Source organism: Guillardia theta (genome assembly GCF_000315625.1).
Source record: "Guillardia theta CCMP2712 unplaced genomic scaffold GUITHscaffold_42, whole genome shotgun sequence".
Taxonomy (NCBI): Eukaryota; class Cryptophyceae; order Pyrenomonadales; family Geminigeraceae; genus Guillardia; species Guillardia theta.
In genome coordinates this window covers 396,487-415,442 of record NW_005434632.1, presented here as the reverse complement: position 1 = coordinate 415,442, position 18,956 = coordinate 396,487, and the positions used below count along the sequence as shown (strand labels likewise).

Here is an 18,956-nt window from a genome sequence, read left to right as displayed (position 1 = left end):
GGGGGGGGGCGAGGAGGAGGAGGAGGGGAGACGAAGAAAGGGGGTGAAGGTACGAGGATTACCTTCTCCCGCAAGGTCCACCTGGTCGATCTTTGACCTGCTGCTCAAACAGAGCCCCATGCACTGGACATGAGGCTTCAGAACAAGATGCCACAAGAAGAAAAGAGAAGGAGGAGAGGAGGGGGGAGGGGGAATGTCAACGGGTAATAAGGAGCAGGATAGAAGTAAACAAGATTACTCATGAAGGGAAGGGAGGAAGGAGAGGGGAGGGAGGGTCACCAGTCAGGCAGCATAGGAGGCCTCCTCCCGTCAAGACTCTGCTGCTCTCCCGCAGCAGCTCGTCGACCATGGCCTCGGCGTCAGATCGCTCTGGGACCCCTTGCTCCACCTGCCGGAGGGGGTCCGGGGGGTCAAGACTGGAGGTCTTCATGCGAGGGACTGAAACCTGGACTGAGGGAATTTTGTGTTGACAGCCGAAGGGAAGGTCGACTATGATCTGTCTCGCACGCGTTAGAACATTGATGAGCACTTTTGTGAACACTGCTGTCAATCATCTTTAGAGGCACATGGGTAAATGACAAGCCTTTCCCGCCATAGTCCCGACGGGTTTGAGACTCCCCAGTATCATTCAACTTGCAGACAGTGGAACAGGCTTCCTGTCACCTTGGTGAAGGTGTTGCTGCGGAAAGGCATCGAGCGGAAGTCTCCACGAATGAGTCGAACTTGCGCTGATGAGATGCCTTTGATGCTGTGAGTTGACCCGAACAAAAGAATGTGAATAGATGGAAGTCACCGATGCTTGAAACGAGATCGGATGTTGTTCGGAGAGCTCGGATGCTAAAAAGGGAGTCGTGAGGACATGAACCCATACACATTGTCGAGGGACGATGAAGGGAGGAGGAGGAGAGAGAAACAGATATGGCATTCGGCTTGTGGCACTAAAGGGAAGGAAGATGTACGTTGTAGCAAAGGGGTGAAGATAAAGAGGAAGGAAGCCAAGGGAGATCAAGACGAGTCAGGAGAGTGTCTAAGAAAGGAGGAGCGAGAGGAGCTCTGTGATATGAACGCTGCATGGAGGTTGAAGGATTTCTGTTGTGCTCACTCAGAATCTAGCCCCACGAAATCAGCGCCTGGATGGTTCATGAGGCCCTCAAGAAGGATCTTTTTGAGCAGCGTCAGCGGGACCATGGCAGCGGCTCCTCACCGATCCTCTTCCGCATGCCGGATCCAAGACGATGTCCCCGGCTGCCAGGCCTGCCATGTCGCACATGGCTGCCGCCACTGTGGACCGCAGGCCTGAGAACTTCGACGGGAAGGGCGAGGACGGCTGAACGTGGGGACGTTTCTGCTCCTCGTCGTCATCATGACACAGATCCTGTTCGTCCTCCTGCTCTCGCTTCCTCTGCCCCTGCTGGCTGTCATGGTAGGCTCTTGCTGCTAGGGGTTCTGGGATCGAAAGTCACAAGGGATTCGCATCAGCGACGACGGTGCAGTACTTGCAGTGAGGAGGAGGCCCACGAAAATACCCTCGTCGTTGACGTGAAAAAGAATATCCAAGGCATTGCTCTGAACTCCTTCTTGCATCTTGTCATCAGTCCATCCAACCATCTTGATCTCCCTAGGATGTTCGCGCTGTATGACCGAACCCAAGACTTCCGCAACCTGAGAAACGTCAACACAGCTGGGCAGAACGAAATATTTTTCTACTTCCCCACCTTCCTCGCATTCACACCTCGATATCTCCCTCGCGTCTGTAACAAGCGTTCAACGGCCAAATGCAGGCCTGCTGTCTCTACCTTGCAGGAAATGCGACACTCTGAAATCTCTGGGACCGTTTCTTGTTGCGCCTTGACTTCGTGTTTCAGTTGATTCCACCTGCACCCTGCCCATGAGAATCTGCTCTCTTACCGCCTGAAGTCCATCCATCAGTACCTGGAGACGGCATCGGGGAGGTTGCATAGTCGAATCAGGTCAGCAAGAACTTGATTTTCACTCTCCACAGCTGCTCGCTCGCTCTCGCTCGATCCACTGCGCGTTGTCTTGTTTCCATCAGCATCTGAGGGGTCGCAAGCAGCGTCTACTCTTCTTTTCTTCCGACTTCTCTCATGCCCAACACCAGTACAGCACGCGATGGATGCGAGGAAGGCGTCTTCACATGTAGCAAGGAGCATGAGACCAACTCTCTCAACCGTCCTCATGCTCAGGAGCGACCGATGTAGGTCTGCAACGGGAGCCGGTGTCAGGACAGGGCTCATAGCAGTCATTGCATCTACCTATGCGTGAAGTCTGGTTGTCCCACAAGAGGTCGAAAGCTAGTTTCCCTTCCATCTCCTTCAGCTACGAGTATGTAAGAGCTCTGAAGTATCCAGCAATCTTCAAGGACCACTCTGACTTGGAATCGGCCAAGTTTCTTCTTTATCTCCTCCACAGCAAAATGCCGCATCCCTCGGCCTACGGTCACAAAGAAAGCGATTCTGTCGTCCTTCTCCTGCACTTTCATCCCTCTACACTCCATGAGACGCATGCATTTCATCGAAAGAGCTTCAGGTGTCGGAGGAGCGGCGCCTGCCCGGGGGTCAAGGAGGAAGGGACGGTCAGTGAAGTTCACCGTGACAGACTTGGGGTAGGGGATGGTGGCAATGGCAGTGAGGATTCCCTCGGGCTAACCAGCATCTCAGAGTCGCACAGACCCCTTCGACCGTCGGAGCTGACTTACTTGTTCCTTCCAAACGCGATGCTCGATCCCATTGTCTTGGAGGGTTTTGCTGACTCTGTGTGCAGGTCAGAGGTATGGAGCTTGGCTTGACGGCATACACACCCTAGAAGCTCCTCCTCACTTTCAACCGACAGAGTCACCTTGGCGCCCCGTGAGCACATGTAACTCTCTGTATGATGCTCACCTTGTGCATGTTGTCCACATCCATCATGTACTTCTGTGAGGATCAAGATGGAACGGGTCAGCTGTTCTGACGACACAGCGCATGTGCCATGTCGTCGATGCAGGTATACCTGAACATTGGCGTGGTCCTTCATCTCCCAGAGGGTCTTAGAGACTACATGGCAAGCCTGCGCGATCATGCTTCCAGCGGGCCAAGAGAGAGGTTTCTGCAGAGCATGGAGGACGGCGTGAGCAGCGAGCATGGAGGGTGAGGACAACAGGCGCACAACAAGGCATTGCTCACCTTGGTCAAGTCCTTCCTCAGGATGACATGCTGCACCAGCGGATCCTCCGCTCTTCCCGCCTCCATGATTCTCCCCCACCTCGTCAGTGAAATCTGCGATTGCCCCGGATCCCGGGCCCGACTCCGGGACTCCGGCCCGGGCCGAGTCCCGCCGGATACTAGCAATGCCTGGCCCCCCAGCAAGTAGTGATTCCTCAAAGCCTTTCCATGTCTCGATCGGACTACTACCCCTCCAATCGGAGGGAGGACCCCACCCTCCTGAGGTCACTTCCTACAAAGATTGGTTCATCCTACCCCCCAATAGCAAAGAATAAGTTGATTTAATATAAGGGTTGGGTGGGTCAACCCGGTGACCCCCTACCCCACCACGGTGCTTTTTGATTGACGGGGGACCCCACCCACATGTCCGGGGATCGGACCCGGATGTGTATGGAGGATGGTAGTAGCTGCCGAGTTGATGGGAGAATGGCAAGGAAACGGATCGGAACTGCCGCAGAGCGGCGATGAGCATGCCACTGATGCTGTGAGAGAAGAGACAAGATGAAGTGGGAGAGAGGACCATTACGTATCAGTGTGAGGAGTTTAGACAGCATCGATTTGATTCGATGATTGACGCGGGGCAACTTCTACCCTAATATGGTTGAATTTGTACACATGACTTTGGTACGGGAGTTGGCGAAAAGATTCTGACAATTGTCCCCGCAGCATCCCCCAACAGCCGCTATGGGAAACTCGTTGGAGGGTGCTGCAACCAAGTCAGAGGACAAGGAAGAGACCGGCGGAGGGATGCAGGCGATGCGAGCGTTCACGTGCTGCTGCGCTCCGTCTTCTACCCGCAAGTTCACAGTGAAGGGAATAGAATCCAAGCCAACCTCCAGTTCCAGTGATCTGTGGGGATCCTCTCGACGAGGGTTGGATGTCTCTCGCGTGCCTCAGACAGACGGCTGGAAGCAGACGTACGTTGGTGAGGGAACGAGAGGCTGGCTGGCTAAAACTTGACTACTGGTTGCTGTTCTAGCAGATCAAGGCGGAACGTTGATCACCAAGCACAAGGATATGGATGCTGCTCTGAAATACGGTGAGGAGGGGAAGGGGTCGTATTTGTTCGAGGAGCTGCAGCCTGACCTGAGGGCAGGTGAAGAGCTTCTTAACAAGCATCAGAGCAGAAACTCTGTACGTCTGTTTCTCCATGCCCTGTTGCTCGCTGACTCCCTTCGCAGAATTCCATCAAGACCACTCTCGCCTAGAAGCACCTAATGCCTATGTTACACCTTCCCGTTTTTGCCAAGGGGTCCACGTTTTCCCCGACACGATCTTTAAGCTTTCTTATTAACCAGGAAGATAGTCTCCTCCCCAACTCCTCGACAAGTCCCTGAATCTCTCGAGAACCCTTCGCATGCTCGGACGATCCTGCGTCTCTCGCCGCATGCAGTCATTCATCACCTCACAGTACCCAGGAGGCTGCTCATAGTTGTCCTGAAGAGACAAGGGAAGGATCAGCTGCCCTTTCCTTGCCAGCGCCGTCAAGTCGTCCCTTGCCTTGCCGGGCCATGGCACGAAACCCGTTAGGAGCTCCCAAAGGATGATGCCGTAGCTCCACGAGTCTCCTTCCATCTTCGCCTCGTCACCCAGCAAAACCTCTGGCGGCAGCCACGCTGCATGGCGCGCCTGTACATCCGGCATTAGCTCGAAGTTCCTCCTCAGGAAAGGGAGGCCGTAGTCTGTCACGGCCACCCTGCAGAGGTTCCAGGTGCCGGAGGGATTCTTGCCCTCATCGAATATGATAGCCACGTTCTTGCTGTTGAGGAGACCGTGAAAGATTCCCCTGTCATGCAGGTACTCCATCCCGCTGGCCACGGCCATGGCGACCTGTAACCGCTGCGGCCATGCGATCCTGTCGCTGACGAGCTCCCGGCGACCGTAGAAGCTCAGCAGATCCTCGAGGGTGATGTATCCCTTAGCATCCCGATCGATCCTTCCGAAGGGATGGTGGTACTTCTTGGGGGGCTCCTGCAAGCTCCCCAGCTCGATGCCGTAGTTCCAGATGTATCGCAGGCAGTCGTCTTGCAGCACTCCGACGGACAAATTCAGCTTCCTCACGATCCACTCGTTTTGCTCGAGAGCTCTCACGAACATGCTCTGCGTCACTCGCCCTGAGGAGGAAGGGTCCATCGCCCTGAACACCTCCTCCAGCTCGAGCTCTGGAACGATCAAACTCTTGTGATGCAGCGCTGAGTTCCTTGCAATGACGTCGAACAGTGTGCTGCTAGCGTGCTCCATCACGATGGCGAAGTCAGGGACTCCCCTCCCCTTCTGCTCCCAGTACATCCCTTCGTACCTGAGCACATTGGGATGACGTAGCGAGCACAGGAGCGACACGTTGGACTGGATCTCGCCTGTCATCGGCTCAAACCGGATCTTTGCTACATAGCTTGACATCCCTGAGAAGCGAATGAACTTGACGGCAACTTTCCGCCCCAAGTACTCTGCTTCCAGCACCTCGCCCAACTGTCCCTCACCTATCTTGTGGCTAGTCGTGGCTGACGTTACCTTGATGAAGTCTTCCCGGAACTTTTCCTCGACTGACCTGGACGGGATCCTTCTCACCCTCACCAGACTCCAAGTAAGAAACGACTCTGCCAGCTCGTTTGCAAGCTGATCGGAAGAATGGTACAGGACGACATGAAATTCCGCCATCCCTGACGAGCTCTGCCTTATCGATTGTTGTCTAAGGAACTTTTTCTCCTTGAGTTTCTGCTCCAAGAAGCTTGAGAGGCTAACTTGTACCTTGTCTTGCAAGAGCTTGTCTGAAGTTAGGTCCTGGTAAGGTAGATTCGTCACAAGATGCAAATTCGTCAGGAACTCCACGTCATTCTTCTTCACGAGGAAATCGCTCCGACTGTTCTTGAGCTGTCTGCGGCTTCCATCACTGAAGCTGCTCAGGTGTTGGTACGCCAGCAATACGATTCTTTTCCGCTCTGTCTGACTTTTCATCTGAGTGATTTTTGAAAGGATGCCTACAAGACGGCTTTCCTCGCCATCTATTTGCTTCACAACAAACTTCAAGCTCTTCTCTGCCTCAATAATCTTCTGGTTTGTCGAATAGATTTCTTTGTTCAACTTCTCGCATCGCCTTGGCAAGCTGCATGATTTCCAAAAACCGAAAGAATGCAACATGAACAATCTGTCTAATTTCTTTACATAGTTTTCCAAAACACGTTGAGAGGCCATGCTATCATCCCTGTTTTGTATGATTGTTCGGATTCGATTCTTCTTGACATCACTCAGCTGTTTCCCATATTCCTGCAGCGCAATCTTGCTCAAGCTCGCATCTGTCTCTTTTTGCGACAAAGTGTTCTGCAGAGCTGTCTCTCGATGTGTCAAACTCACTAAAGATTCCTGGCTTTCTGACATTGTCCGTCTTAGCGTAGAGATTCTCTGTTGTATCGCGCTCTCTTCTTCTCGGAGGAACCGATTACAGTCCTGCATCGCAGCATGTTCGTCCTGAGCTTTCTGGAATTCTCGTTGGAACTGATCGTTGAGCGCGCACTTGACCATCTGCGAGGCCTCAATGGTTGTCAGATATTTGGGTAAGGGATTGTTGTTGTCGTCATTGAAAGACTCAGCAAACTCGTCCCAAGAGACACTTTTCTGCAATGCCTGGATTCCTAAAATGCACACAAACGTTCGTTTGGATCTGTCAAACTGAAGGAGGATTTCGTCTTCAGTGTTGCGACAAATGAGCACAGAGTAGAAACTCTTTGCAATTTGCTGCCAGATCTCTACCAGGTCATTTAAGACGTAATTATGCGACTGCGTCAGGCTCGAAAGCTCCCTTTGTTGAGTTTCGATGGAGGCCCCGTTGTAATACAGCACGTCGTTTTCCTGAAAGTCGGTCACAAGAGCAGTCAGCTTCCCAGTGCGCAGAGAACGAAAATCAGTCTGTTTCAGTGAGATGACATGCCGTGACAACTCATCCAACGACTGGGAATGACCTGCAAGGTTTTGGTGGATTCTCAGGTCCACGACAACACTCCCAGGTGAAACAGCGAGGATTTCCACCTGCTTCTTATCTACCCCGAGGGCCTCGGTGAGTTCTTCTACCAGAGCACTCTTGAAGTTCTCGACACTCTTGATATCCTCTATGTCCATGCCGAGCACAAGTCTGAAATTCCGAAAGTATCTTCTCGTTTCACTCTCACTGCCCTCCCATGCAGACTGCACGTTGCTGAGCTTGTGCAGCTTTCCAAGCTTCTGGTAGTGATCTGCTTTCGACCGCATCCTCTCAATCTCTTCAAGATCGACGTGGATTGATTGAGCTTTCCTCGACTGCTCGAGCAGCGACACACACAGGAAAGGAACCAACAACCCATGGATCTCATTGAGTACAAAGTCAGAGATTGCAGAGTTGTAGCTGTCAAGATCTTCAGAAACGACTGATCTTGAGTCGCCGATACTTCTCTGCAAAACATTTTGCACGTCACTGTTGATCATCCGACTTGTGTTGAGATCTTCTATGTATGCGATGTGAGCCTTTTCTTTGTTGATAGCGCTCTCTATGATTTCCGACACTTCTCGCTGACCCCCTTCCTCATCTTCGATCCTTCCTTTTTCATGCTTCAAGCTTATTCGTTTCCTAGTGTTCTGTCCAAGTTTTTCTATCTGGTCAACAATGCTCTTCACAAGTTTCTCCTGTTCACGCTCAAGAGATTCGAGCTCAGTTGCAATTTGCCTCTTCCTAACCTGGAGATTCATCTTCTGCTCTGAATTTAGACGCTCAATAGCTTGTTTCTTCTTTAAAGTTTCTTGCAATTCGGCTCTTTGAGAGCGGAGATAAGATTCCAACTCTTCATCTAAGCTTTTTGTCCGTTTCAACGCTTGCTGAAAGATCGAGATGATTTCTGTCGTGTCCACCGAGCGTGCATCCTTCTTTTGGTATCTTGCAAAAGCTTCAAATCTATCTCTGACGGTTTTCCACATTTTGTTTAGATTATTCCGAACAAACGGGTCCTTTTGCTTCTTGATGGAAGATGAAAATTCCTTGAGAAACTTTACCAGCGACTGTTCTTCGCCTCCATGTCTTGACGATGAGTCGTCTAGAGTCAGCGACTTCACCCTTGAAAGACTCTCAAGCAAGTCATGAAAGATTGAACGAACTCGAGACAAATACATGGATTGGACCACTTGGCTTTGCAATCTCGTCGAGTTCAACTTTTCTTCTGTGTTTCGAAGATACTCAAAGATCTTCTGAAAGAATGGAGACTTGCTATTGCAGATGTCATGATGATCACCGGTGAAATCGATCTCCTCAGCCTCCTCCTCCTCGTCGTCGTCGTCAAGATGACGTTGTCTGGAATTGACAGCCCACGGATAGATGCAGAGGATTTCCTTCCCTCGGTTGTACCGGATGCACAACTCACTGCGCGAGTCATCGCACATCGAAAATAGTTGCTGCGTCAATCCATCCACGCTGAGATCCTGCTCAAGTCCGTGTTGCGTGGAGATGAGAATATCCACAATCTGGTCACTCACTGTGATGGTCTCTAACATCCCTCGTGGACATCCAAGAGTCGTAGTCAGCGCGTCAGAGCTCAACATGGCGGGATGATCGAATTTCAATCTCATTCCAACCTGTCCAGATCTTCTTTCACGTTTCTTGGGCTTCAAAATTTTCTCATTCATGCCCTGCGGCATCTGGAACGATGTCGAGAAATCATCTTTGCTGAATTGGTCAGACATCTTATGAAGACTTGTTGGTAGTGCAGTAGAAAGGTTTCTGATGTGATTTTCGATGCCACGATTCAAGTTTTTCATCATCGTTTGTATTTGATCCAGTCCGAACATTGCATCTTCAAAGCTGTTACCAAGATCTGCTTTTTGCAACATTTCGATCATTCCAGCACCAGCAACATTGTTGAACTTAGCGTTTTCAGGATTTGAAACTCCTGTATCTTCGAAATTCACCGAAAGAGGACTTTTGCGAAAGTTGTTCTTGATGAAATTCTCAACATGTTTTACACTTTGATCAGTAATTTGCATGTTTTCCATGAGGTTTATAAATGCGAGGGTCGGTTTCTGAGGCAGAGACTCAACTATTTTCATGAAATCATCATCATTCAAATTTCTATCTCTGAGGTCCATTTCCTTCGTGTTGAGAAAGAATGAATGATGTGACTCGCAATGGTCTTGAATGAACTTTTTGTCTATTCTCAGCTTGATTGCTGAACATAATTTCGAAGAAACGGTGGTCCTTGAGAGATTGATTTGACTCAAGACAAGGGACTTGTCAATTGAACTCTCTAGCACCCGTGCAGCATTGTCGTCAAGCTCAGGTGCGTCGCTCAAATCCAGATCCAAAACTTGACATGACGTCAAAACTTTGCTGAGTTTGACAATGTCCGCGCTCTTGAGGTGCTGACCGGCTAGAAAGTTGATTGAGACTGGTTGACTATCATCGAAATGATCGTCAAGAAACCTGTCCAACGACTTCTGAGATCTTTCCCTGAAGGTGTGCTGCATTCTGTTCAGGACGTCTTGACTGAAAGAAGTCTTCTGCAGTCTGACATTCACAATACTGGCGGAGTTATTGATAAGGCGCAACAATTGGTATTCAGACGTTGTTCCCAATGACGGATTATTAGAGAAATCTAAGGTCACGTGTATCTGCGATGTTAATGCATGAAATTGCTCGACAATAAGTTTAAACCCTTCGTCATCTATTCCCAGGTCAGTAAAATCAACCCAACTTTGCCTTCGCCTCTCAAAATCAAGCAGTGTTGCGGTAATATTATGAAGCAAGACTTGTCTTCGTATGTTGGCTCGTTCGTGCGGAAAAATAGAGCTGTCTGTAGAAAAGAAAATTTCTATCTTGAACAAGGCCATGTCTGCTTGATGCAAGTTTGACGATAAAGTGTTCATGAGCTCCGATACACTCATATAGGAAGCATTCATAGTACAAAATGATTTCAGAACAGCCATGGGAGATTGTTTACTTTGAGACCTTTGGATTTGAACTCCATTTACATTCTGATTTGTAATAGTTTTGATTTGTTCTTCGTCAAATTTTGCTTCCTTCAAAAATCCTCGCAAGTCATCAACCTTTTGTCTTCGAATGCATTCTTTCAACTTTTTCTTGACCTCGTTCGAAATGCTGGTTTTTTCCACAAGGATGGAATCTAGTTGACTGGGCAAGTCACATGCTTTTATAAGGGCATCTGAGCATATATCACTGACTTGAGGATTGTTGGATAAGTTCCAAAGCTTCACTCTCGAGTGCTTTCTGACAAAAATGGCAAGATTGACAACATCATGGTCACTCAGATTCACGAAGGACATGTCAAGCTTTGTCAGAACATCGCTCTTTCGCTTCAAAGCCCTTGTCGTCAACGTGATGATCTGCTGTTTGTAGCTTTCTTGAAAATGATTGGAAGCCTTCGACACATTCATCATAACTTCTACTACCTTTGGATTGCATCTTTCTATGGTAGTAAGGATCTGCTCAAGGTCATATTCATTGATTTTGGATTGCCGCATGTCCAGGCTTGTCAGCGACGTATTGTTGCTGAGCCCTTGGCAAAGTCGATTCACCTTGTCAAATCCGATTTCTATCGGAGGAAACGCTACAGATTTTACCCTTGGGTCATTGCTCTCAATGACGTGCATTTGCATATTCCACAGCACTTCCTGCACAATTTCCTGAACGTGTCGTTGTGTCTCCGTGCTCACGCTCGTCCCCTTGAGGTTGATCTGTGTGACTTTCTTGCGGACTCTGATCACTTCGTCCAGGTGCTTGATACCTTCGTCGTCTACTTGCCGATTCCCCGACAAGTCCAACTTGACATGATATTTCTGTCTTCCTACAAATGCACAAACTGCCTGCAGATGCGAATTCTTCAGATGACTGTTAGACAACTTCAGATGGTGAATTGGGTGAGGTCCAAGGAAACTTGAGACATAGTTTGCAGGTAATCCGTGGAGGTTTCTCTGGAAGAAAATAGAATACACTCTTTCTCGGGCTGACATCGACACGCCTGTGAACTCCAGGTCGATGTTCTCGAGGGTATTGTTCTCTTTCAGGGCTTTTTCAATTTCTTTGACAATCCCATCTGTGAGGAGTGAATTTCCTGACAGCAATATCACTCTCAGGTATGTGTTCTTGGCGATGGGAGGCAACAGCTTCAGCACGTCCTCGTCCTGCAACCCATCATGTTCCGTTTCATCAGGGTCATGGCAGAAATCCACGAACACGAGATCGGGATCGTTGTGAACAATTCTTTCAAGAGCTGTTGAAACCTGCTGTTTCAGTGCGTCCGACTTCATCGAGCTCAGTTCGTATACTCGATCGCTATGAGCATCAACACGCCAGAAACTTCAGAGGACTCAATCAGATGCATGCCTTTGTAACGATTCTATGTCTGCAAAACAAGGAGTTAGGATGAAAAATGCACGAACTGACAAGAAAACGCAGGACAGCAAAAGAAAACGACAGTAATCACGAAAGCCAGATACTCCAGTATGCAAACATGCACAGGAAGGTTCGCAGCAATGTACCTTAACCGTAGCTCAAGTTCTCCCCGACAATCATTCAGTCAGTTCAACAAACTTGCACGCCCCCTGCCCTCGAGGACAAGAGCGAGGTCTGTCTTGAAGAGGATCAGGGCAGCAGCATCAGCATCAGCATCTCTGCCTGCCCTCTCTCCATCCCTGCTTCCTCGTCGCCCGCATACCCAACCAAACACCTCGCGATTCCTTGCCCTCCATGGCGCCAACTGGCCCCAGAACTGGCCCTACCGCCGTCCAGGTCTGCCAGCTGCTGTGGTTACTCCTTTCAATGAGGCCGCTCGCGATGCTTGCCGGAGGTAAGGGATGAGGAGGAGGAGGAGGAGGAGGAGGAGGAGGAGGAGATGAAGAAGAGACTTTGAGGCACATGGAGAGGAAGGAGCAGTGAGGGGGCAGGAGCAAGTAGTTAATGAGCAGACATGGAAGTTGGGGCCAAGGTAGCGAGCCTTGGGAGCTGACAATCTACCTTTTCAGCCCTGTTGGTAACCTCCTGTCCTGCTTTCCAATTGAGAGCAGTCATGAATAGCAATGCGCCTTCTATGCACTACGAATCCTTCAAGTTCTGGTCCATATGTAGGCAAGGTACCGATGCAAGGGCGCGATTATCACAGACGCGAGGGTTCAAGAAGCGAAGCTTCTGCGCTGGGACGTCAGGGAGAATGTCTGCAGGGAGTCTTCCACAAGATAGTAACGATGGTGGGGTGTACCAAGAAATGTGGTACAAGGAGGGCCTTAGATTCCATTGTACCATGTGCGGGAACTGCTGCTCAGGGTCTGTTGGCAAGAGAGGGGGTTCGAGGGGGTTTATTGTCATGCAGGAAGAAGGGAAGCGTTGTGTTCTCTGAGGAGGAAGCAGAGTCAATGGCGAACAAGTTAAACATCAACGTGAAGGTGCTGAGTGGCAGGAGCGATTATGCTTGCTTCTTGATAGTTGTACAGGAGTTTCTTCAGAGTTACGCTAGGAAAGGAAGATCGGGGAGCTGGGAGGAAGGCTCTTGTTTTCCAATCTCGCTTCTCATGGTCCTTGTTGCAGCTGCAAGAGGTCAAGACGAAGAAGCATGGCTGGGACTGCATCTTTCTAGACAGAAAGTCGTGTATCCTTTCTCACCATGGTAGTCCTGAAGCATGTAGCTAGGAAGATGCCTGGAAAAGCTGTTTGCATGCTTTACGAGTCTCGCCCGCTGCAATGCAGGTGACGATTGTGTATTTCTCGTGTGTCATGACGGGAAACAGGACGTGGCCATTCTGGATAGAGAACGTTGTAGATCAAGAAGCTTGGGAGGAGGCAGGACAAGAGTTCGTGTTTTCGTTTCAGTCTGTCACAAATTTTGACAAGAATTCGGAGAGCAGATGTCCTGGTCTTGGTAAGGGAAGACTTCACGATGCGAAGGTGAGCTTGATAGACATTTGGCAAGAATTGATTTTGCGTCGAAGACGATTTTCGAAAGTTCACAAACTACGAGCGATGATTTCCCTTTCAAGTAGCCCTGTTTTGATAGCAAATACCATTCGAAGGTGATCGAGGGTAACATGAAAATGTTAAGTTACAATCTATAGCACTTGTCAGTTTCCATATGTTTTATTGTCTCCTTGAATTTTCTTAGATCGTTTTTCGGATGTGTTAGCGAGCTCTGTCTTGTTCCCTCGTGTTATAAACCTGACCATTCAAAACTGCAGCATGCTAGTCAAAACGTATGAAGGCGTTCAGGAATTGAATCACCTTCCCCCAGCCTCTCTCGGCTCTCTGTAACCCAACTTCACCATGATCGCGTCATAGGCGAACAACAAGCCATCCTGTCTCCACCATTACAAGTCCAAAAGACCCACCTCGAACCTCCATTGACCTTGATTAGTTCAGGAAGATTTCTCCAAAACTCGATGTGTGGTAGCGAGTTAATGCTCAGAGGCATGTGGTACCTAGAGATCAGAATAAGATCCTGCATGCAATACAGAGCATTTGACATCTCACTTGGTAACATTAATCAGTAGCCCTCCTCCAAGGTATGCACCAAGTGCTGTAAAGAATCTGTTTGCAGGCGAGTGAGAAAATCTTAAGGTTGTAGAGCACTGAATCGCACAAGATAATGAAAACTGTTCCTTTGCTCATCGTTGCAGGCTGTTAACATGTTTGTCAATGGGTCGAGTCAAGGAAATTGAAGTGTGAAATGGACAAAAGCGAAAGGCGATTTGCCATTGAGGTAGAAGGGAGAGAAGAGCTAATGAAGAGAAATCTCTTACCTTGGGACAGCCATAGGGAGTTGGAAAGGTGACAACATACGTGCATGGTGACTCGACAGTCACGTAGTAATCACCTGGAGAACAACCATATCACCGCAATTCAAGGGAGTTGCGCTGCAAACAGCAAGAGAAATTCCGGAAGGAGAAAACACTTACCAACTGAACCCAATCTCCCCAGATGATCACAATACATTTGGAGCTTTACTCGTCTATTCATCCCTTCCTGTGGCAATCAATCAAAACAACCACGTAACAAGGCCATCAGAAACAACAACCTGACAATACTCTCCATTGCTATATGTCAACTGGACCCCAACGTAAGGACTTCCCTTCTCAATGTATTCCCAGCTATGGCTATTTTCCATGCCAAGCCAATGGCAAAAACTATCATTTCGAACCTGTAATCCTGTTAGATTCGTTAGAAAGAGGGTAGCAGTATCACTTGATAGACGGGAGCCCGGATGTCCTTCTGCAATATCCTGCACTCCTTTGGAATCTCCTGTACATTAGAACACACTGAAACATGTTTCAGTACCAAGTGGGATGTCGCATGCCGTCGCACCGTTTATGTAGTAAAGGTTGCCCATCTTGTCCTTTCCGACATAATCTGGCCTTCCCGCTGTGCGAGTGAGAGGCGAGAGGTCGTAACTGAGTGATCAGATCAGCAGAGCGAGGTGCCAAGCGGAGAGTAACAGGAACACCTTGTTCCATCAGGGAATGTATGATCGCAGTTCATCACCCATGCCTCTTGGAACCGGTTGGCACTTGCCAACCCGAAGGAAAGAAGCATCATGGCCGCCACGGCCCGTGCGCGCTGCCCGTCAAAGCAGGCCATCTTTGAGTTGCTAGTTGGAAGAGATGCTTCTGTATCCGCAGTGAGCTAATGGTGCTTTCTCCTCATGCAAGGGGCCGTTGAAGCGCACAACGGTACTGTGTCCAACTTCCTGCCCCTGTGCAACCTAATCAAGAATGCAGGTTAGCTCGATGCCGCACAATGTCTATCTCATGCAATGCAGCTCGCTGAGTCAAATGGTTGGGCAATTTTCACATCCTTCGACAATCTTCTGCTTTTTTTCTTCGCTCTAGATCTCACTCTCCTCAGTTTCACACTTGATTTCCTTATACCCCGCTTGACTCAACTCATGATTACCCCGTTCCTGTGACCATCGTACATCCCTCTTACATCATCATGTAATTTGATCAGAACAGCTTGCTTGTATATTGTTTCTCCCTACATTCTCGCCACTACACCTATTTCTACTGCCTAGACGAAAATTGCCTCTGGCTCTCGTGACCTCAATTTCGATGTTCTTCGAACCTTGATACTCGTCCTTCTCTTCTTCCTCCCTCTCCTCTATCAGTCTTCTCCTCGCCCACGGACATTTTCGCTGATCGTCGCATCCCACACCATGATCCGCGCCCCTCAGTTCTTTGGCACGCTCTCGCCATGATGCCAGGTCACGGCAGGACCCTGCACAACGTCAGGGGGGGAGGAGGGTAGGGGTACAAAAGCCTTGGGTGATTCAACAAAGGGTACGGGTCCGACGGAGCGGATAGACTTGAGTACCCCCTTTTTTCGATGGATATTCTTAGATAATAAGGGGTACTTTGAAATGTGCAGGGTGATCTTGAACTTGCAGGGGTAAAAAGTGAACTCGAGGTCATTGGAATTGATTGTCATCTCCAAATGTTGGTAGGGCATACTGACCCTACCACTTACCCTGTTGTTCTGTGTCAAACACGGGTGGGTGGTCATGACCCCTACCTACCTGGTAGAATGGTATATTTTGGCAGAGATTGCCCTCATCCCTCCTCAATCATTTCGGGGATGAGGGGGGATGAGGGAACATTTTGTCGGGGAATGGGCGCAAGGGAAAGGTGGACGGCAGCGCACATGGCTCTGCGGCTCCTGATAGAGATGGGGGTGACATCCATGCTGTCCGATGGGAGCGATCTATGCAGGCCGCAAGGATCCATGGTCCCACGGCTGATGAAGCTCGCCGGCTCTGAGCAATACCGGCTATCACAGCATAGGTCTCTGAACCTCAGAGGAGGGAAGGGTCTTGGTAGAGTTACAGAGGAGATGCAGGAGACGCTTCGATGGTCTCAGAGGTACAAATCTGACCAGTTAGTGATACAAGATGAAGGGAAATCTGCTTTTCACGGAGAAATTCCAAACTTCTACATGTATGACGGGGCACCAGAAACTGCCTGGAGCGTTCGCACAGACAATCCGCTCCCTCCTCGCCGCAGCTACTTCGAGGTGTCGTTTGAACAGGAGCACATCAAGAAAGGCGAAATTCTAGAGGAGGGATCCAATGCTGTCGGGCTGGTCAGCAAACATGTCGATACCTTCGACGGTCTGTGGTGGGAGGACAGTAGACAGAACCACACTTGGGCCTTGCATGATAGCGAGATGGAGAGCTATGGGTGGATCTCAGATCCTTACAGGAGGCAAGAACGATGGGCGCAGGATGCTAGCTTTGGATGCCAGGATCGGGTGAAGCCATTGCTTTCTCCTGCGCTCTCCACGTTACACTGAGTGAGCAGGTTGGGATCCTGGTTGACCCGGAAAATCATTCTGCATCCATCTTCTTGAATGGGAAGTACCTCGGAACTCCTTTCTACGACCTGCCCGACGAGGTCGATCTAACTATGCAGCTTCCTGCCCCTGTGCTGCCTTGACCCTGCGATCAGGTCTACCCCTTCGCAAGCTTCTCAGCTGAGAACATCAAGTGTACCATCTTCAGCGCTCCTGTGCCCGACACGTCATGTCTGCCTCCTCCTGCCCTTGTGTTTGGGTATCCAGGAGCTCCCGGCATGGTAGAGGGCAGCTGCAAGATCATCGGGCACGGCAAACGGGGATGTACCGGGTTGTGCAACCTCACAAAGTTCCTCCCCCTCGAAGGTACAGGCAGTTGGTGCCGAATGAGACAGAGAAGCAGTTGTTTCATGCGGAGGGGATAGAGTTCATGGAAAACTATACAGGAGCTCGACAGGTCCTGGACGGGCTCCAGAAAGTGAGGAGGATGAGGTACATGAAGCTGATGAATGCAACGAACGCGACGAGTGTGACAAAAATCGTGAACGGGACGGAAGACATGTACTTGGACGGTGACAAGTTCAAGGCCTTGATCCACAAGAGCAAGACAGGAACAAAGTTCGACATCGGGTTCGGCATCTACAAGTGGCAGCGGAGGGAACCCTACGGGTCGGTGCTGAGTAGGTTCCAAGACGACAATCAGGAGTTCATGAAAGAGGCGGAGATCACGAAGACGTGGAATCAGGAGGATACGGTTTTCGTGCCTCGAACTTGCTCGCACGAGTGAGCTCCGCTGTGCCAAGCTATGCTTTTGTTAGTCTGATACGTCTTACCTCCCAGGTTGTGGGGCTACAACAAGAGCCTGACGGTACTGTGGGGGAGGTGGCACCTTCGCAAGGAGACGTGGGGTTCAATCAGGGGAGTGACTTTGCTCAGTGAAGCTCCTGCGTTCATGTACTTCACATTCGAGGTGGGTGCTGTCAGACTTGTGCTTGAAAGATTGTAAGAATCTTTCCCTAATTTTCGCTCCTCTATTCTTCTCCTCTGCTCCTTGTCTCCTCTTCTCTTCCTCTCCTCGTCTCCACCCTCTTTTCCTCCTCTTCCTGCTGTTCTTCACCTCAGGTGTGGGGCTCGTGGAAGTTTGCACAGTGCAACCTTCGGTGTGCGCATGGTGGAGTTGTCCAAACGGACTACTCTGCCAAGGTTGTGTTCGAGGTAGAAGACTTTCAGCCCGTGCGGGTCTGAGCTGCGATGGTAGGATTGCGATGTTAGCGGAGACGGGAAGCATTCTCGACAAGCCCAGCGGCTCATCCGAGCCAAGACCAACAGCAGCATGTCTTTGTCAGGTTGCAGCTTGCATCACGCCGGAAAGCATGCAGTCACAGCGGCCATTTCGATCTGGAATGGTGCTACTTGTTCGATGCAGAGGTCCCAGGACGGGAAAAGTCGGTGAGAAGTTTTCACTTTGGTCACCAGGTCGACGGTACACTCTGTGGAGATTGCGGTGCAGTTGCTGCACGCGGGATCGATACAGATTGAAAGCTCGAGGATCGGACTTTGCGGGGTAAAGAATGATGATGAAGAGGATGATAGAGATGAAGATGATGACAATTATGACGATGATGACGATGACATTGGATCATCATCACCACCACCAACATCACCGCCAACATCAACATCAACATCAACATCACTATTATCATCATCATCATCATCATGATAGTCGATGGTTGAGGGGAAAACATGGAGAACGATGGAGGTGTAGTTGAGGCGACGAGGACTTGAGACTTCAGAGCAGGCCTCCACCTTCCTCTACGGACCCTCTCCCTCCGAGGAGGACTTGAATTTGAATGCCTCTCACATGCCGCTTGACATGACAGGAGAGCTCGAGTATTTGATGGAAGACTGTGATCCTCCTTGCTAGCCCAACGGCTCTCACCACTAACTCGTTGGGTATGCAGTGGAAGTCATGGGATGCCAGTACAACGGTCCCGAGACCCACAACTGCTGCGAGTACATGGCGCCGGATCCTGTCTGGGATGAACACAAGTGATGTGCCAAGTCTTGTCACACTCTCGATCCTGACCAAGTTTTGGGTGAGCTCAGGTCCAGGCTGAAGCTGAAAAACTGCACGATTGCTCTGAATCAGGTGGCCACCCGGCGGGACTCGGCGATAAGTTCTTATCCTCCTCTCGCAGTTCGGGAGGGACAGCCTCTGGTTCTCGGAAAGGAGGCCTGAAAAGCAGACGTGGGAGGAGGTGGAGTTTGAGGAGGAGGTCATGCTCATTGGAGCTCGCCCGCCGTACAAGGTGACAGGAAGAGCAGGGCTGGTGATGGTTCGGGTGAGGGAGAGAAGAGGTTGCAGGACGTGACAGAGAGAGAGCGGGGGAGAGGGGAGGGAGGGGAGGGAGGGGAGGGGAAGTAGGCGTGGAGTG

At 50.1% G+C, this 18,956-nt stretch overlaps 6 protein-coding genes across 6 annotated transcripts; 3 read left to right on the top strand and 3 right to left on the bottom strand.

The window, feature by feature from the left end:
• Positions 1-2,599: 2,599 nt before the first annotated feature.
• On the bottom strand, positions 2,600-3,242 carry GUITHDRAFT_39604 (hypothetical protein; the record flags this gene model as incomplete). The annotated part of the gene is made up of 5 exons (XM_005831092.1): positions 2,600-2,662; positions 2,717-2,771; positions 2,819-2,895; positions 3,010-3,105; positions 3,183-3,242. Coding segments are annotated over 5 exons (351 nt in total), but the record flags the coding sequence as incomplete, so codon positions are not given.
• A 507-nt stretch (positions 3,243-3,749) lies between these two features.
• GUITHDRAFT_153079 (hypothetical protein) lies at positions 3,750-4,243 on the top strand. The gene has a single exon (XM_005831091.1). It carries the CDS (start codon positions 3,906-3,908, stop codon positions 4,179-4,181), a length of 276 nt encoding a protein of 91 aa, XP_005831148.1. The 5' UTR covers positions 3,750-3,905; the 3' UTR covers positions 4,182-4,243.
• Positions 4,244-4,511: 268 nt separating this feature from the next.
• On the bottom strand, positions 4,512-5,045 carry GUITHDRAFT_72461 (hypothetical protein; the record flags this gene model as incomplete). Its single annotated transcript, XM_005831090.1, has 1 exon — positions 4,512-5,045. The coding sequence occupies one exon, from the start codon at positions 5,043-5,045 to the stop codon at positions 4,512-4,514; it is 534 nt and encodes a 177-aa protein (XP_005831147.1).
• Positions 5,046-12,490: 7,445 nt separating this feature from the next.
• On the top strand, positions 12,491-13,226 carry GUITHDRAFT_109948 (hypothetical protein; the record flags this gene model as incomplete). The annotated part of the gene is made up of 6 exons (XM_005831089.1): positions 12,491-12,513; positions 12,560-12,632; positions 12,681-12,783; positions 12,858-12,933; positions 12,975-13,131; positions 13,176-13,226. 6 exons carry the CDS (start codon positions 12,491-12,493, stop codon positions 13,224-13,226), a joined length of 483 nt encoding a protein of 160 aa, XP_005831146.1.
• Positions 13,227-13,457: 231 nt separating this feature from the next.
• Positions 13,458-14,814, bottom strand: GUITHDRAFT_109947 (hypothetical protein; the record flags this gene model as incomplete). Its single annotated transcript, XM_005831088.1, has 10 exons — positions 13,458-13,535; positions 13,586-13,658; positions 13,711-13,767; positions 13,820-13,857; positions 13,980-14,053; positions 14,136-14,202; positions 14,255-14,377; positions 14,422-14,495; positions 14,542-14,627; positions 14,681-14,814. The coding sequence occupies 10 exons, from the start codon at positions 14,812-14,814 to the stop codon at positions 13,458-13,460; spliced, it is 804 nt and encodes a 267-aa protein (XP_005831145.1).
• A 1,059-nt stretch (positions 14,815-15,873) lies between these two features.
• Positions 15,874-18,574, top strand: GUITHDRAFT_140001 (hypothetical protein; the record flags this gene model as incomplete). Its single annotated transcript, XM_005831087.1, has 10 exons — positions 15,874-16,479; positions 16,530-16,622; positions 16,677-16,747; positions 16,789-17,304; positions 17,362-17,491; positions 17,644-17,736; positions 17,780-17,970; positions 17,998-18,085; positions 18,320-18,428; positions 18,483-18,574. 10 exons carry the CDS (start codon positions 15,874-15,876, stop codon positions 18,572-18,574), a joined length of 1,989 nt encoding a protein of 662 aa, XP_005831144.1.
• Between the last annotated feature and the right edge of the window lie 382 nt (positions 18,575-18,956).

Bases quoted from the DNA above. Each gene is read 5' to 3' on its own strand.
- GUITHDRAFT_153079 (XM_005831091.1), top strand. From the start codon at position 3,906: ATGGGAAACTCGTTGGAGGGTGCTGCAACCAAGTCAGAGGACAAGGAA.